Consider the following 20,417-nt stretch of genomic DNA (forward strand, 5'->3'; position numbering starts at 1 on the left):
AGTCCACTTCCAAACGTGAAAAACACCTATTTCGTCGTGGTGATGGTGTGGTCCACGTTTTCTAAGGGGGGGGGGGGGGGTCCAAAGTCATTTTTTATTTGCTTTATTATATACTTTTTATGACTCCTGACCCCCTCGACCCCCTTCTACATCCGCGCGTGCAGAATATTAGACTCTCCTTTGGTGAATTCAAACTTCGATATTAACGTATAAACCGAACATTTCCATTCGGATGTTACTCAAAAAGAAATTAAAATTAAAAATTAATATTAAAAATCGGACAGAAAATAAGTCATGTTAGTAGTCAGGTCCAGGAAAATCACTAGATCAACCTATATAGCTAAATTAAGCTATATAGGTATTTAAACCTATCACTAATTGTTAAATCAACCTATGTGCGTAAATCACGTGCGGTTTTTACGGTGTGAATTTTATTAGGAAGTTGTCGCATTATGGTGAGTAGTTGATTTTTTTATGTTACATATGTGTGTGTTTAAGTGCAAAAGTTTAATGTTTAATAATGCCGCGTTGATATATACGAAATCGTGAAAGTGGATACTAAATGGATCACTCACTGTGGGACGTGGAGACCGGTCCTTCGGATGAGACCGTATAAACCGAGGTCCCGTGTCGCAGTAGGTGCTGGCACGAAAAAGATCCCTCACTGCCCAATGGCCCTGAGTGCCGAGTATAGGTCAGAAATTTGCAGCTCTCCACCGGCAAGAGATGGCGTCTCCATACGAGTAAAAAATTCTCGAGAGGGACGTTAAACAATAAACAAACAAACTAAATGTATCACTAGATTCTTTCTGGTCAGTTAAGATGAAATAATTCCAAATAACCTTTATAAAAAGTAAGAAAAACGTAAGTAAGAAAGAAAGAAAAAAGTAGGCCTCAGTGCGATAAAAAAATTTACCAACTTCAGTTTGACACCATGAAAAATAAACCCAGTGTTATGTATGATTTTAGATCTGCTTAATATCGAGTTCTTGTCTTTATCTAAATGTATCTTACAGGTTAACTATATTTAAAAGGTAAAATGTGTGTTTACCGATTTTCTAGTATTCCGGAATTCTTTTTTCCAACCTATAATATTCCGGCAATTTTTGAAACATACTATTTCCTGTTCTTGCTGCTCGCTTTTCCCGATAATATTGGCTCAAACTGTACGCAGTATGTAAGTTGTTTTTTTCCTCAACATGTCACATAACACGGAGGGATCTGTATGCATTGTCTCGTTTGTTTCATATAGATACATAACCTAATTATTAAAAAAGATAAACAAGTTGTGATTACAATACACCACTACTGGTTTCCCTTGAAAGAGAATTAAAAAAAATCAACAAATTTTTTATTCACAACTTGCTGGGTGAATTCACATATTTTTCTACAAATAGAAAAGACTCTGTATACTGTATTTCCTACACCTGTAAACCCACTCTCAATCTTTTTAAAGGTGTTAAGTGTCAACTCTTTAGTAATATCAATTATATGTTTTGGTATAAACTTTCTACTCTCAAAAACAACAAGGCATGTTTTCCCAGACAATCCACATAGTTTTGTATATACATTTTTGTTATCTTTTATTTATCTTTTTGTTTCTGTCTTGTATGGGGTCAGCAATATTTTCATACACACTTTTAAAATATTTATGGATCATAATAAGAACAACAACCTAGATTATAATGGTCTTAGGACTGCAGTGTTAGATAGACTGAAAAATATAAATACATGTAATAATGAAATTAAAAATATAAAGTCAATTGGACCACATATTCCAAATTCCATTTATGTGTATTATAAACATGATAAAGGTTGTAAGGACATGTACAATATATTTATAAGTAAAAAGAAAGAGCCAGTCAACTCGCTCAAAAAATGGAAAGAAAAGAGTGTTTCCCTTTGTGAAGCAGACTGGAATAAAATATTTGAACTTCCTTTTAAAATATCAAAAGAATCTAAATTTCAATGGCTACAATTTCAACTATTACATAGAATCATCCCAACTAATTATTATCTATTTAGACTTAAATTGATTGATTCTCCAGCATGTACTTTCTGCAGAAGTGACATAGACACAATCGATTATTTATTTGTAGAATGTTTTTATGTAAAAGAACTCTGGTGTACCATTGAAGAATGGATTTTCAATAAGTTTAACATCCATTGTAGTTTTGATAGACAAGCAATACTATTTGGTAAATTCGAAAATATGAATGTTTATAAATTTCAGAATCTTTTAATACTTATTGTAAAACAATTTATTTTTGCTAGTAAATATAAGAAGGTCCCAAAAATAAATGTTGACGCTGTACTAAAGGGGATCACAGATAGAATTTTTATTGAAAAAGTTTTGTTGTTTAAAAGTTGTAGATATGAGGAATATGAAAGGCATTGGCAAAATATTTGTGATGCACTGTAATTAATACAGATATATATACTTCCTATTACCTATTTGATTCAGAAGAAAATTTAGATTGATTATTTATCATTTGATTGCGCCCATGGGAAAAGGGCCCTTATGGCAATTTTTACACATTTTAAGTTTTTCATGGATATTAATAGAGCAAGGTTAGAAGTTGCCAAATCTGAATTTTTATGGCCCTACGTCAACTCTAAGTAGGTTTTTTCTTCATTTATATCAATGATACTTTAACAGGTAAACAATGACGTCATGTTACTTTCACACCAACGTCAAAAGTTTTCAGAGTAAACATGACTTTCACTTTGGATTGTAATGTTACTACGGTAATGAATGTATGTTATTGAGCATTTCCAGAAACATTTTTGAGTCTTTGTCTCTTTTAATAATTGTATAATATGATAATTAATAGTTGTATTAACTATTATCCATCATGCAGCGGTGTATAGAATTATGAGTGTTTGTTTGTTTGTTTGTTTTACATTTCACTATGCTGGAATGTCAGGAAAACCCGAGAAGCAAGCGGCTTCTGTTCAATATCAATTTATTCTCTCAAAACCAAAGTATTTATCTCATGTAATAATCGTTTGAGGAACCTGTAGAATTCATTCGAAAATCATCTCATTTTAAGCATGGCTCTCGATAGGACAAGATGTCAATTTTTTTTTTTTTTTGGGGGGGGGGGATTGAATTCAGTATAAAGGATATCTCTTTCAAAATGTGAAGTTAAAAAATATTTCAAAAAAATTCTCGGGAACAACAATAAAATAGATGCTGCTGGGTAGTGAAAATTTGTTTTGTTTTTGTTTTTTTTGTTTTTTTGTTTTTTGTTTTTGTTTTTTGTTTTTTTTCTAAATATAATTAGACAGAAAATTTGTGAAATGTAGTGAGTTTCCGTATACGCTGTACAACAATTTAAGGACATTAAGTTGATACACTGCATGTTAAGCAATACTCAATAAAAAAAATTTTCAAACAAAAAATCAGAAGGACCTCTGCCCGCATGTGGTAACAAAACTTTTTTTTAAATTGAAATGATACACATTTTTTCAGTCACAGCAAGGAAAATTTTTGAATAATTAATTTTAAGTAAGCAGGTTGATAAATTATAAACAAATGGATGAATTATAATTCACATGCATTTAAAATAAAAGGAACAGATCCAGGATGACCAGTGGTTGGATTGTGTGTGGGGTGGGGGGTGGGGGTTAAAAGTTAAATGACAAAAACATGCAAAACATGTACTTGTAGTTAACATGAGTTTAATAGCATACAAGGGTTGTCGTATTTTTAAAACCTTCCAACATTTTAGGTGTGCAGGGGGGGGGGGGGCTTCCCACCACCAACCCCATAACCTCCAAATACGTCATTTGATTAGGTTTGAAATAATATTGAAATAATTCCTCAATTTATTTTTGCACCTTTAACTCTCTCCTTATGTACATGTATATGAGCAGGGTCATTTTCAAAACAAACAGTGATCATGAGCTCCACATGCCTGGAACTGGAAACTTAACTGCTATCAAATCTAGTTAATCATGAGAAAAATTCGTCCTAGAATAACGATTTTGTTTGATTTTGTAAAATTAAATGGTTTTAGAAGAACATGTATACACTGGGTATTAATAGATATCGGGTATTTTATTGTCATTTCAACAAATTTTATCCGAACTTTGAATGAAATCAATATGTCATTTTTTTAAATAGATATCAAATAGATTTTTCTAAGAAATAAATCATAAAAAATTATATATATGTTGTCGTTATGAATCAATGACATGCAGATTAATTATTAGAATTTTTTTCGGGGGGGGGGGGGGTTAAACATTAATTGAACGCTTTATATATCCAGTCAGTTAAATGAGACTGGTTCATAATGTTCCTTGACTGGCTGAGTTTTTAAATGACAAATTTTTACAATGTGGCACACATTTAGGTACATGTAAATATTGTTATGTGATGGTGTGTGTAGAATCCTCCCCCCCCCCCCCCCATTTCTCGCGGCTTCTTTATCGTTTGAAATTCTAATGTTATTGTTTTCAAATGTTATTGTATATGAAGTTTTACAATATAAAAATTCCATTCTGGCCCCATGCCAGAGACTTGGATATGGTTATCCTTGTGAAGCTTTACAGATACACTTAAAGTAGTTAGGTCCCGGTAATATAAAATGTCCCTAGCCCTCTTCCCCGGTCTCCTGCACTGCCACAAAAATAAAAACTTGCAAACATATTCTTAGTCGTTTGTGCAGTATATTTTTAGCATTTAATTTAATTTGTACAATGCATATTTTAAATACAATTTGATCTTAACAAGATTTATTTCAATAAATCCATATAACAAAATCAGCCCGTTTATACACTTCAACGACAAGTTAAGCTATATCATACTAAACCGATAACTGAGATTATTATTTCAATAAGAAAACGAGGAGTTTTAGATTGATAATAGAACTGTAATGACATGCAATGCTGAGATTCTATGAATGACAAGGATTACATATATTTGACTTTTAAGTGACTAAAAACTGCAGATAAAGCTAAAACCTTTGAACTTTTTTATACACATCACAAGTACCAAAGTGTTAATTTTTAGAGTTACTGAAAATATATAGACAGCAAAAGAAAAAAAGAGATAGAGATTTCTTTTCATAATACGATATTGTTGTGTTTTTGAAAATTCGCCTTTTCATTAAAGTTTCACATTTCACATTGTATTAATAAACTGGATTCAATGTAACATCTCTCTATCTCTCTTTCTCTCTCCCTCTCTCACACACACATCAGGTATACATATACATGTAAACTTTTTTTTAAGATAGAACAATTAGAATAATTTTATTTCATTCGGTAGTTTTTGTTTGTTTTCAAGTACTTACATCGGAAGTGGCAACAACAAAAATAAGACGAAATAATTTTTTTTTTAAATTTCATTTTATTTAAATTGATGATCATTACTACTGAAAAAAAAATTAAAATTCAAGTTATTTTAAAAAATAATTTCATGTTAAAATAAATAGATGCACATGTAACAGATTTAAAAAATAAATGAAAGTCTGGTTCAATCAGGGACCTATATACTAACAGTTAGTATATAGGTCCCTGGTTCAATTTCTATTTCTTATTCTATATTTTTTTTTTGCTCTCACTTTGACAGCAGCTAGTTCCACGAGCTTTCAAAAATACTTTTAAAGAAAATATAGATATAATACTTACAATTAAAACTTTTTTTTAACTGATGATAAGTAGATTTTTAAAAATATTTTTTATACTACGGGAGCAAATTTGTATGAGTATGTTGATTTTGAATGGTGTTAAAAAAAGAAGAGAAAGTCCCTCTCTGGTACCTCTCTAGTATCGCGCTTGTCAGAGTTACCTCTCTTGTTTTTATTTATAGTTCTTAAAAATAATATCACGCTCGTACTTTTGCTAGATTTGTGAAAACTTACAAGAATACTTTTCTTTTCTGTTGGAAGAAGTGTGATCAGTTTCAAATTTTTGGCAATTAAAGCATTTTACAACAAAAATTTATGCACGATGTACCAATGCTTCAATGTGTGTTGAGAATGGTGGGGCGGATCTTATACAGGAAAACGATTTCCTCTGCAATATTTTGATAATATACCCGTGTCTAACAAATAACTTCAATTTGTCTATATATCAAAATCGCATTCGTTCACCCATATTCAATTATCCAGAAAATCACCTTGTCTGGAGCTTCTATACATGTATACGAAATACATAGCCCAGATCAGAGACGTATAAAGCTACAATAACATGTAGTAAAGAAACGGGTCTGCAATAAAATTCTAAATATTTTAATTAATATCAGTGGACTAGAAGATCAAGACGTGAATTAAAGATATAAATGAAAATAAATAATTATTTCAATGATGAGAACAACGACAAAAGTGAGCTAGACGTGTAAAAACGTAAAACACATAGAAAAAAAATCTGCGTCGACGCTCACCGTCTGCAACGTCATATCTTTATGACGTTATTTCTCTGTTTTAGCAAAATTGCCATAAGGCCCTTTTGTCATGGGCGCAATCATTTTGTATTATTTGTAATATAGAATAATTTTTTCTTTTCCTGACCCCCCTTTTTTGTTTCTGTTTTTTTTTCTCTCTAAACAACTTTCATAGTGTATAAAAGTAGATCTGTGTAAATATGATTAAGACAAGACAGAATATGTGTAATCGGATGTTAACTTGTACCAAGTGATGAAATTTATGTGGTATACATATACCTATGAAAGTGTTATAACAATAAAAAAAAAAAAGTAAGAAAACTACCATTCCTCATCTCCGTGATCCCGTGCAATGTTGTAACCGGAAATGTTTTAAATCTAAAGGCAATATGCGGAGCAGGTCGAATCCAATCGGCAATCCTCGGCTGACTCCGCTTCGCTCCATTCAAACCTCGTATGTGATTGGTGGAGGAATATGCATCAATTCGATTGTCTAATTCTTCCTTCTTTATTGGTTTTGATTACAACCTTATGTTAGCAGTCTTTGAAAGCAAAACATAGTGTTGGGCGTGCCCCAAAGTAACTCAGAATTCAAAGGTTTAACATTTGAATGAATTTCAAATAGATCAAATGACTGTATCAGCAATATGGTAGAACACCGTTGACGTCCGAGGTTAGTGTGCGAGGTACGAGCTACCCGAGGAGCTCCGAGTGGGTCGAATCCGCGTTTTTCAGTGAAAAATCCATGGAAGTACAGAAAAGGCAATAATCGAATTTGAGAAATGAAGAGATAATATGGTTAAAATGAAACAATGAGCAAGGGAAATTTAAAAACAAAATCTTATTCTTTGTCAGAAATGATAAAGATATAAATGTAATGACAGTGATGAAGACAAAAATGGTGTTTTTTTAATGTTGAAAAGGGGGAGGTGTATACAGAACATGATTTCCACGTTTTGTCTTTATGAAATAAGATAGCGAAATAGATCTGAAAATTTAAGTAAGAGAGAAGATAAGAGTAAAGTTCTGTGCCATTTTCTTGGAGATAGGTCAGGATTCTCTTGCAGAAAGGATGAGGTATGAGGGAAAAAATGAACACTAGTTGTAATTGCTGATAGGATGGCTTTATGCTTCGTGCAAGAATCTGGTTGTTGTCAAAATAGGTAATCACATCGGATCTGTCATCTACAATTACTGGATCGCAAGCTTGGTCACCTATCCACGACAGAAGAGTGCGGTAGCTAGCAGCAGGTTCAGCGGCAGAATTCAGTGTACATACATTGCGACTACCAGAAAAGTAGTAAGATAATAAGTTCTTACTGAAACTGAAAGGCAAAACCAAATTTTCTCTAAATAAGGAATATATTTGCTCTACGCAAAAAATCAATTGGATTTCTTTTTATTTGAAAGTTCCTTAATGTTTTTACCCACGATTGCAGACAAAATCGACAGAATAAACCTGTTTCTATCCTTCAACCAATTTTTCGTCGCCCGCGTGGCGGAGTGGTTAGAGCGTCTGCTCTAGAGTCGCGAGGTAAGGAGTTGATCCTTACGTCGCGGGTTCGAATCCCACTGTGGGACGTGGAGACCGGATGAGACCGTATAAACCGAGGTCTTGTGTCGCAGTAGGTGCTGGCACGAAAAAGATCCCTCACTGCTCAATGGCCGTAAGTGCCGAGTATAGGACAAAATTTGCAGCTCTCCACCGGCAAATGGTGGCGTCTCCATATGAGTGAAAAAATCTCGAGAGGGACGTTAAACAAAATAAAATCAATTCAACCACTTTTATGCGTTTACATCCGATAGGCACTCTGTTTTCATACTTGCTCTTTAATTGACGACAGTCATCCTGTATATTGTGTTTCTCATTTTCCACTAATGCACGTACATTTTTTGTAACATAAACATCAGACAGTTTCTTGAATTATTTAATGAATTATTTCGCCAACTGTTGTATCATTGTTGTTGTCCATTAAATTTTCTGAACAAAAGTTTGCACAAGATAAGCACAGATATGTTGATTTTTATGCAAGAATTTTTCCTCAACGTGTTTGTTAATTATAGATTTCTTAAATGTTTTACTTGAAATTTTGTATACAACGGCATTGTTGTTATGTTTTTTACAACTGCAAACACCAGGCATATTTTCATGCAGATCTGAAACAAAGAAACTTGTGTAAAGGCCACAACCATTGTGTACAACCTTCAAATGTATTATCATATGCATCTTAAATGCATGGGTGTATCATCCATACATACACCAAATAAGCAAGTTTGCTTTGTATACACATTAAGGCAGACAGACGGACAAACATACTAATGCTAGGATAACGTCCATGTAAATCCAATAATCTCCCAAGAAACTTTAAGGCTAACATGAAATACCTTGTGAATTACACATATTTTACACCTCTGGCTCATTATAAATTGCGATACATAAAGATTTGTGGGAATAAAAACAACCTTCCAAGTATAGCATTGGATTTGAAATTGCATCCCCCTTCCTACACACACACATATACGTGTATGACGTGCCAACTGAACACCTTAACTTCCCACATGCAAATGGACACTTCTTGTAAAAGGGAGTTAGAGGGAAGAAATGTTATCTGTTTGACTAAAAATAACAACTAAACATAGAATCAGACCTAATATGTATCGAAAAAGGTTTATTTCATTCCTTGATTTTTCACATACCAAATGAACACTTAACTGATACACAACCAATTGAACACTTTCATTTACACACTATCAACTGAACACTTCTAAAGCACACAGTCAACTGAGCACGTCTGACACACACTGTCATCTAAACACGTATAATACACACAGCCAACTGAGCACATTTAGCACACACACAGTCAACTTATCACCACTGATACACACGATCAACTGAGCACGTCTGACACACACTGTCATCTAAACACATATAATACACACAGTCAATTAAGCACGTTCAACACACACAGCCAACTAATCACTTCTTAAAAACATGCATGGTTACCTGTGCACCTCCAACACACAGTCAACTAACCACATCTGACACACACAATCAAATATTTACATCCACTGAATATTTTCTCCTTTATTACTAAAGAAAACCATTGTCGTTTATCAGTTCATGAACAACACTAGGCATATCACCTGTACAGATTTCTGGATCAGTGGCTGCTCCATCAATGAAACGAACTATGACGTACATATCAATAATACAATAATTAATCTTTTTAATCCTACTTTAAATGATTATTTTTATAGATATAAATATAAACAATAAAATGTCTTTCTTTGGTTGTTAGTACGGGAATTAATGTCGCAGCTATTGCAGAAAAAATACATAACCCGCGTAAACAACCAAAGAAAGCATTTTATTGTTTAAATAACCATATCTGGTACACGCAGTCAACTAATTAAAAACATTTTCAGTATACGATTAACAATACCATCTCCAGAGTCGCCCGCGTGGCGCAGTGGTTAGAGCGTCTGCTCTAGAGTCGCGAAGTAAGGAGTTGATCCTTACGTCGCGGCCGCGGGTTCTAATCCCACTGTGGGACGTGGAGACCGTTCCTTCGGATGAGACCGTATAAACCGAGATCCCGTATCGCAGTAGGTGCTGGCAATAACCGTAAGTGTCGAGTACAGGACAAAATTTGCAGCTCTCCACCGGCAAGTGGTGGCGTCTCCATATGAGTGAAAAAATCTCGAGAGAGACGTTAAACAACATACAAACAAACAAACCATCTCCAGATAAAACAATTTAACAAGATAGAAATATTACGTCGATCTGCCTCGTAAACATAGTCAGGTATACATATTCTTTATGGACAAGATTTAACACATCCCGGAATTCATGATCACTGATCAACCGAATCGTACAAAAAAGTGCCCACTCATGTATTTTGGTTTCTCATGGTGAGAACACTTACAGTGGAAAATGTTTAATTTTGTCAATTGAAGCACAATGATATCAATAGAAATGAATCTTTTTTGAGAATTTACTTTGAAAAAGTCAATTAATTTATTTCATCTTGAATTTTAGCACAGCCAAGAAATGTAAATAAACATGTTTTGAAATATTTTAAGTATACAGATATATTAGGAACATTCTACTTTCCAATTTTTCCGTTTGCCCACCTTTCATTCATCGTGCATTCAACGTCTGTTCACCATGTGCTCATAGTGCACTCATTGTTCACAGTTTTGCGTTCATCGTTCACCAACCGCTCGCGTTAACTGTTCACAAAGCATTGTTTTGAATATATTTTATTGAGTACATCAAAAGGATAGGAAACAAGTTCTTATAACTAACTAGTTCTTTTCCTTATATATTACAATATTTCATGCAAACTAAAGAAAAATAATACAATTGATACAAGTGAAAATGCTATTAAATAACATATCAACTATAGAGAATCTACATGTCTCGTCAATAAATATATGAACGTTAACAGCAGCAAATATACTGCTATTTATGTGTAAAGGCAAATTAACATCATTAATAGTAGATTTATATCAAAAGTGACCAATTCAAGCATGAACAAGCGATTGAAAAGATTACTTCTTGCATTAGAACAATTTTTGCAGGCAAAAAAGAAATGTTACACATCTTCATGTTTTTGAACATAAAGGATATTAATATTTTCCTTTATATGGATCATAGTTTAGTATACAGTAATGTCGTAGCTTAGTATGAATGATATTAGTATCTCGCTTTACCGAAAGAAAAGTAAGATGGTGGATTTTTAATTTTTTGTTATCAAGTTTTTTTTTTCTCGAAATGTATGTTGAGATGGCTTTTCTGACCTCTGTTTTTAATAAATACAATTGTTTTGCAACATCAGGTTCGACGGAATTTCTAAATAATTCTAATCTACATCTTGGAATTAAATAACTTGTTTGTCACGAGTATTGCATATGGATACATTATCACGCTTTTTGGGAACACTATTATGCAAATATTCAGGTACTCTTCCCCTGTGAATTTTGAAATATAGTAGTCATTGTTAAAGTTTCCAACCATTTCAGAATAAAGTGCTTCTCTAGACACAAAAATAGGTAGTCCTGTTACAATTCTAGCGGTGGAAAGTTGTACTTTTTCAAGGTTTAGAGCAGCCATCCCAAACAACTGAAGCACAATCAAGCATAGGTCTGATAAATTTAAATACAATTTTGATAAGTTTTTCCTACCCATTTTGAACTTCAATTTTTAGAGGCCATTTTTTTTAAATTAGCACTGCATACCGTTACAACACCAGTAAACATAATATCAGACCTAATATGTCTTAAAAAGGTTATTTCATTCCTTGATATTTCACATACCAAGTGTACAGTTTACTGATACACAACTAATTGAACACTTCCACCTGGACACTTTTAACGTACACAGTCAACTGAGCACGTCTGACACACACTGTTATCTAAACACGTATAATACACACAGTCAACTGAGCACATTTAGCACACACACAGTCAACTGAACACTACTGATACACACGATCAACTGAGCACGTCTGACACACACTGTCTTTTAAACACGTATAATACACACAGTCAACTAAGCACATTTAGCACACACACAGTCAACTTATCACTGCTGATACACACGATCAACTGAACACGTCTGACACACACTGTCTTTTAAACACATATAATAGATGTATTAGGAAACGTTCTATTTTCCCATTTTTCCGTTAGCCCACTATTCGTTCACCGTGTGTTCAACGTCCGCTCACCATGAGATTATCATGCGTTTAATATTCACAGTTTTGTGTTCAGCGTTCACCATCCGCTCGCGTTAACTGTTCACAAAGCACTGTTTTGAACATATTTTATTGAATACATCAAAAGGATAGGAAACAAGTTCTTATAACTTACTAGTTCCTCTCCTTATATATTACAATACAGTATGTCATGCAAATTAAGAAAAATAAAACATTTGAAATAAGTGAAACTTCCAATATAACTTATTTAATTTAACTTATTGTTATATTACTTGAATCTTCCAAGTAGGTTCTATTTTGTCGTAACAATTTGATATCGTATTCTTTTTCATATTCATTTGACTAAATTTCGGACCTTTCTATATGCGGACCAATCGGAATCTTTTTTTAGTTTATAGTGCTTTGTTACGAAGACGGTTTCCAATTCTTATTGTTTCACGTAGCACTGAATCAAACCATGGTTTTTCACGAGGACGAATGGTTACAGTTTGTTCATGTATACATTCATGTACACAGGAAAGGTAAAATGTTCAGCTGCAAGGTTTATTGTTTCATTTTCGTTGCTACTTTTTGTCCAACCACAATTTTCGATTAATAAGAGAATTTACTTTTTGAAATCTGAATTGTTATAAGCCCACACTTTATGCTTGTACGAACGATTATAATTTATACTGAAAGAAAGCGAAATATAAGTTGTTCTATAGTCACTGATAGAAGCGCCTATTGTTGGAGTGTCCGATTCGCATACTTGAATGTCAACAGATGTAAGAATTGGGTTAAGAAGCGTGCTTGACGTGTGTGAAGTTATAGTCGGTTCGAATTCAATGATATTGTTAATAAGTTTGTGTGTTGAAACAATTTCACGAATTATGTTTGTTTGTGGAGCATTAAGAAGATCTACATGTACATGTACATTCAAGTCACCTACTAATAATATTTGAAGTTCGCCTACTTTGTCAATTGACCATGTGAGTTATGTCCAAAAACTTCTATCCCAGTTTAGAGGACGACATATGCACTAGAAGTACTGTGGGAACTGAGCTCACAAAATTATAACACCCCCCCCCCTCCCTCGCGACCAAGCCTCGCATATATAATAGCAAAGTCCTTTTTTAGCTGAGGGAAACCCCAAATATCTGTCAATCAGAATATAAAATAGGAGATGCACAATGGTACAGTGTAATGAAAGTCTCATAAATTTTATTCAGTGGTATATGAGGAGTTGCAGAAAAGAGATGGGAGCCCCAAAGCGATACTGACATAAAATAATAAACCCCAATCACTATAAACTCTTCCCTTCAAGCGGGTGTGTAAAACTACATGTTTAATTGTTTTATCTAAGTTGCAAACTTTGATATGCGCCTGATTAAATTATTGCCTAAATGCGTATTTATCTTTCTTATGAAAGGATGTGATGGAATTACTAATCAACCATTAATTGTAAGTTTTAAAGAAGATGGGCTAATAGGGCGAGCGATATTCCTTTAGTGAAACAAATATATAAAGGTGAGAAATTAAACCTTAATTATAACAAAATTTTCTTTGATATTTCATCTGACATAAAAGTATACTTATAATATAAAATCTCAACAATTTGCAAAAATCTAACAAAGAGTGAAATCATTTGCCCATGGAATAGCATACACACAATGAAGAGGGCAAAAGGGATCATTTTCTCGTAATAATTATAATTACCGATAAAAGAGTCATATCCCCTCCAATTTAATTTAAAATTTCGCCAAATGACGTTTCATGTATCGACTGGTGAAATATCATAAATCTTTATGCGCTACAAATGTACAACAGTGCAATTTTTAATTTAAAAAAATGACTATGTACTGTAACGTGTGAAAAAGCATCTTCGCTATCTAAGGGTTTACGATTCGCTCCACCCCAGTAGATTTCGGATCGGAAACCCTTGGCTAGCGAAGATGGTGAAAAAGTGACATTCTCTGTGAAGTATGTTTTATCTAAATATTATAGCTGTTTAAGGATCATTCGAAAACATATAATCTTTGCATATTTATTGGATTATACGAAATAATTTTTATCTGCAGAGTTTTACTGTTTCCATGCAAATAGCGAGCTCACAATAGAACCTGTCCGCAAACTTTTCTAATAACCCTAATGTATTTCTAATCAAGTGAGGAATAACGTCTATAATGAAAACACAAAATTTGAGTGTCCAAAAAAAGGTAGGTATATACATGTTCTGTTAGAGCTCTTTGTGGATATAAGGCCTCGACGGAGATTACGCAAGTTGGTAACTGGTTTGAGTTTAGAATGGGTTTTTCTGGGGCAGAATTGTCTGAATTAAAAATAATATCATTAATTACAAATTCTGATTTTTTTTTTTTTTTTTTTTTTTTTTTTTTTTTTTTTTGAACAATAATTCCATCATGTACATTGTTGAGATCAACCATTGAACTGTTAAACTAATGTGTGCATCTAATAAGTTAATGAGAGCAAAAGTTAATTAAATTTGATTTTCGATTGCAAGAATGAAAATATTTTCGCAATAATTAAATTGATATCTTGAAATTATTCTTATGTATCATATTATCATGTAAATAAGGTTAATTAGTTGAATTTGATTTATCGAGTTACATTTGTTGAAAAACACTACAGAATTACCATCTGAATCATGAAACCACGCCCCCAGCATGGTGTACAACAGGAACAGTCACCATTAGTTATGCACGTAGCATCGTCTTTGAAACTGGGGGACAGCCGGAGAAAAAGTGACAACTTACCTGAAAATCTTTGACCAAAAAAAAAGGAAACTTGTCCAAACTCGATATCATCTTTCGCGCTGATGGTGGTGTGGTGTGGGGGGGGGGGGGGGGGGGGGGGAGGAGGGATTAGGGGGTAGTTTCCAAGAATTTTCTTTAAAATAACATTCGCATCGGAGGATTTGCAACAAAATGTGGGGAGTGGGCCCCTAAGTCGATGAACTTTTTTCATACTATATTAGCAGTTAACAAGGTTAGCTTTTTTAAAAAAAGCTGAGAGTCAGCCACTGGAATACAGAAAGTTTCTTTCTTGTTTTGTGATGGTATATGATTTATCCATCATGTTGTGTTTATTAAAAGTCATTGTCGTCTATGTTAAAATTCGCCCAGTCGTTTTCTTATTTGTAACATAATGCTGTACATAATAAATAATAAAGGAAGGTAGACCTTGGGGTAGATTGTGTTAATTATCATTAAATAAAAGTTTTTAATCGTGCAGGTTCAAGGCAATGCATGATAGGGGAAGGGGGAGGGGTACTGTTACGTTTGTTGTAATGGCAAATAGATTCAGGATCTATCTGGTATTATGAATTAAACATGTCGTTGAGACAGTGCTGTATTAAAAACACGTGTTGTTTTTAACTCGTTTATTTAACTAACAGAGAAAATCAAAACATGCACAGAAATGTAATTTCCGGATTACTAAAACATGCACAGAAGTATTATTTCCGGATTACTCAATACGAACTAACATACACTACACTCCTCCCTGACTAGTAGAAAGATCACCATGAAAACAAAAATGAAATTGATTAATGTAGCAAACAGTTCAATCAAATACAACTAAAAATTACTTCACACAAAATGAACTTTACAGAAACATGAGAAAGGTTCATCTCAGTAAATGATCATTTCCAGATTATGGATAAGCTCACAAATTCAGTCTGTCCGGCTTATTACGAGTTCTTGGCGGATTTCGACGTGGCACTGTTACTGGTGTACTGGTCTCTACGTCCTTCGCGCATTCCTGAGTTTTGTCGGTAGGACATGGAACCTTCATGGATGGCACAAACGGAATATCCACTGGAGTTGGATATGTGGCTTGATTTTTGGATGTATGAACTATTTGGTCAATATGCCTCCTCCAAAGAGATCCATTTACATCGACCTTGTAAGATAAAGGTCCAGTGCGTGAATGGATTCGTCCATTTGCCCATTTGTCCGAGTTAGTGCGATAATCACGCGTGTTTACTGAGTCCCCATCAGCAAATTCTCGAATCACGTTTCCACAGTGTTTTGCCTTTGAGCCATATTGTTTTTGCAGTACTGTACTGGTTAAATCCGGTTTCATAATATCCAATCGGGTACGTATATTACGGCCATACATTAGAATAGACGGTGATTCATTAGTTGTTCCTTGTGGTGTGATTCTGTATTTGCATAGAAATGAGTTTAGTTTCTTGTTTATGCAAGCTGATTCTCCTGAGGCAGATTTGATTGCTTTTTTAAATGACTGAACGAACCTCTCAGCTTGGCCATTCGTCCGCGGGTGGAATGGAGAAGAGGTTATGTGTCTGATGGCATTCGACTCCATAAATTGACGAAATTCCTCTGAGCGAAACTGAGGTCCATTATCGGACACTATTTCTGCAGGTATTCCCTGTCGTGCGAATAAGGTTCGTAAGGTGTTAATTGTTGCATTGCTTGTGGTACTCCTCATCTCAAAGATTTCCGGCCATTTCGAGTACGCATCCACAACAATGAGAAACATGGCATTGTGAAAAGGTCCGGCAAAATCTATGTGTAAGCGATGCCATGCCTTTGGCGGGAAATTCCACGGGTGAACAGGTGCAGCGGAAGGTGTATTCTGCACACGTTTACAACCAGGACAAGCCTTGCAGACTTCTTCAATTGCTTCGTCAATTTTGGGCCACCATACATATGATCTGGTTACTGCCTTCATTTTGACAATACCTATGTGGCCAGAATGAAGCTCTGTCATTACTTTCTCACGCAGAATGTCTTGGATGATCACACGATTTCCCCATGTAACACATCCTTGATAAACGTTGAGTTCTTCTCTGCGATTGTAGTACGGCTTTAACTGTTCATCACAATCATGAGGAAAATGTCCTCGGACCACATAGTCCAAAACTTGACTCAGAACTGGGTCACGTTGCGTTTCCCTACGAATTTGCACACAAGTTACAGGTAAGTCATCGAAATGTCTGTTGTAGAACAAATCAATGGGATCCTTTTCATCCTGTAGTTGATTAATACTGGGTAGTGGTACACGCGACAGTGCGTCAGCATTACCATGAGATTTGGTTCCACGAAACTCAATGTCATACTGGTATCCTGAGAGGAATACAGCATAGCGCTGAAGACGTGCTGCTGTCATCACAGGAAGGGACTTCTTTGGATTGAAAATGCTAAGAAGAGGTTTGTGGTCTGTGACAAGTGTAAATTTATGTCCATAAAGGTATGAATTGAACTTTCTAACACCCCAATAGAGAGCAAGGGCCTCTTTGTCAATTTGTGAATAAGCCTTCTCTGCTTGGTTTAATGTGCGCAGCGCAAATGCTATAGGTCTTTCGGAGCCATCTGGGAACACATGAGAAAGTACAGATCCGATCCCATACGGTGAAGCATCTGCAGCTAGTTTCAAAGGTAGTTTGGCATCATAATGGCACAAAACCTTGTCAGAGCAAATCAACTCCTTGATTTCTTGGAAGGCTTTATCTCTCTTGGGACTCCATTCCCACTTGGTTCCTTTGTTGAGAAGTTCATGTAGTGGTCCTGCTACACTTGACAGATTGTCTATAAATCGGTGATAATAGTTCACTAGACCTAAAAATGATCTAAGCTGTGACACGTTCTCAAGGCGTTGGGCATCTCTTACAGCCTCAATTTTGTCAGGTGACTTGTGTAGGCCACGAGCATCAATTTCATGTCCAACATAGCTCACTTTAGCCTTAAAAAATTCACACTTCTGAAGATTCACATGTAGTCCATAGGATTGTAGACGGTCCAGTACCAGTTTTAAGTTGTGTAAGTGCTCCTCGTCATCGCGACCAGTAACAATGATGTCATCAATGATCACTTGTGTTGATGGTATATTCTGTAATACTTGCTCGATTGCACGCTGCCATAGTGCTGGAGCAGATGCAATTCCGTAAGGAAGTCGCTTGTATTTAAACAGGCCTTTATGGGTGTTTATGACGAGTAGATCCTGTGAATCTTCATCTAGTTCCATGTGGTGATATGCTTGTGTTAAGTCCAATTTAGAGAAATTCTTTCCACCAGCTAGAGTTGCGAAAATGTCCTCAATTTTGGGAAGAGGGTATTTGTCGACGCACATTACAGGATTGACAGTTACTTTGTAATCGCCGCACAGTCTAACATTACCATTCTTCTTAATGGCTGGGACTATGGGAGTAGCCCATTTGCTATGTGCAACAGGCTCAATAATTCCATCTGCCTGTAATTGATCAAGTTCTTGCTCAACCTTGGTCCTCAGAGAGTAAGGAACGGTCCTAGCTTTAAGAAACACAGGTTTGGCTTCTGGATCAACTGTAACTGTCCCCTTAATGTGTTTAAGAGTTCCGACTCCAGGTGAAAACAACTCCTTGTGCGAGTCAAGCATATCCTTCAATGGTGACTGATTTGTTGAATTACTTGACCGTAAAGTCTTTATCTCCTGCCAGTTGAGCTGTAGCTTTCCAAGCCAGTCTCTTCCTAGTAAAGCTGGTCCATCATGTGGAACAACAAGTAATTCAAGGTTAGCAGATTGTGAGTTGAGTTTAACATTCACCTTCATCTTGCCCACAGGTTGAATCATGTCTCCTGAATATGCACGCAGTAATTCACTGGATGGTTCAAGGTTTACCTTGCTAAAGTTTGCACTGTAGTCACTCTTGGAAATCACGGAAACAGCTGTTCCTGTATCGACTTCCATCTTGATGACTTTGCCTTCAATAATTGGTTCCACAGTTATTGGTGGTTCATGATGTGATTTCATGTGGAAAGTGCTTGTGATGTGTAGAAGTGGTTCTCCATCACCCTCCTTGTAGCGTTCTTCAGAGTGAAATTCCTCCTCATTATAGAATAGAGAAGTGTTACGTCCCTTGTTCCTGTCACGTTTCTTTTTCATGCAGGCTCGCTCAATGTGTCCCACCTTCCGACAGAAAGAACAAACAGTGTTAGTGTGTCGACACTGTGATGCTGGATGATCACCATCACAACGATAGCATGAAGGTTTCTGTATTGTTGGTCGTGCATGAGATTGAGCGTTTGTGTTTCTCACAGTAGGTTTCTTGTTGAATTGACGTGGTTTAGGACGTGTGCTGATTTTGTTAACTGTCTCACTCTTTACCCCCTGTACTTCAGCTGCATCTCTAGCTGCCGTTTCCATAGCAACAGCAAGGTTGATTGCTTTCTCCAGGTCAAGGTCTTTCTCTGAGAGTAGCCTCTTTTGTATGGTTTCTTGGCGTAAACCAACCACTAGTCTGTCACGTAATGTGTCACTCAGGGCTGCCTCAAATTGACAATGTGTTGCCAGATTACGGAGCTCTGCTATGTACGACAAAACCGACTCATCTGGGCGTTGATTGCGCTTATGAAATCGGAACCGCTCGGCAATCACCGAGGGTTTGGGGCTCAAATGCTCACGTAGTGCCTTCAAAAGGTCCTTTATGCCTTTGTCTGTAGCCTTAGCTGGGGCAATTAAGTTTTTCAAAAGTGTGTAGGTTTTTGGACCAATTAAACTTATCAAGGCAGGAACTTTGTGGTTATTATCAATGTCATTTGCGAGAAAAAATGCCTGTAATCTCTCCTCGTATGACTCCCATGATTCAACCGAGTCGTCAAATTGTTCTATTTTACCGATGTGTGGCATTGTAAACAAATGAAAGTAGGTCAATCACGTACTTACTCCTCGTCGCCAGTTGTTACGTTTGTTGTAATGGCAAATAGATTCAGGATCTATCTGGTATTATGAATTAAACATGTCGTTGAGACAGTGCTGTATTAAAAACACGTGTTGTTTTTAACTCGTTTAATTAACTAACAGAGAAAATCAAAACATGCACAGAAATGTAATTTCCGGATTACTAAAACATGCACAGAAGTATTATTTCCGGATTACTCAATACGAACTAACATACACTACAGGTACATACTGTATGTCTATTTAATTCAATTTCTAAATTTAAGCATTCATTTTAGTGTTATTAGGAAAGAAAAGAATTGCTTCCAAAATAAAGTAATAAACTGGAAATTCAAAATATTTTATACATACAGTACGTATATCCTAAAATGATACTGGATTCCATCTCGCTCACTCTCTCTAATTGGGGGGGGGGGGGGGGGGCTGTCAATAAATCCGCGCAGTTTCTCTAAACTATCGCAGTTATACTGTGGTCAGTTTCTCACCTGTGGGCGCGGTCCACGTGCACAAGCGGCACTTACATGTCTATCATCGTGTAAATTATAAGACTTTACACATCTTAAGTGATCTGACGTTTTCATAACTTTCATCATTAAAATGAAAAGAGATTCTTTTTTTCACTGTTT

At 35.4% G+C, this 20,417-nt stretch overlaps 1 protein-coding gene across 1 annotated transcript; it reads right to left on the minus strand.

The window, feature by feature from the left end:
- Positions 1 to 15,774: 15,774 nt before the first annotated feature.
- LOC133179649 (uncharacterized protein K02A2.6-like) lies at positions 15,775 to 19,740 on the minus strand. The gene has a single exon (XM_061314353.1). The coding sequence runs from the start codon at positions 19,738 to 19,740 to the stop codon at positions 15,775 to 15,777; it is 3,966 nt and encodes a 1,321-aa protein (XP_061170337.1).
- Between the last annotated feature and the right edge of the window lie 677 nt (positions 19,741 to 20,417).

Source organism: Saccostrea echinata, unplaced genomic scaffold (genome assembly GCF_033153115.1).
Source record: "Saccostrea echinata isolate AGI-Se365-2 ecotype Australia unplaced genomic scaffold, CSIRO_AGI_Sech_v1 ptg000005l, whole genome shotgun sequence".
Taxonomy (NCBI): domain Eukaryota; kingdom Metazoa; phylum Mollusca; class Bivalvia; order Ostreida; family Ostreidae; genus Saccostrea; species Saccostrea echinata.

Excerpts from the sequence above, each read along its gene's own strand:
- LOC133179649 (XM_061314353.1), bottom strand. The coding sequence starts at position 19,740 with ATGCCACACATCGGTAAAATAGAACAATTTGACGACTCGGTTGAATCA.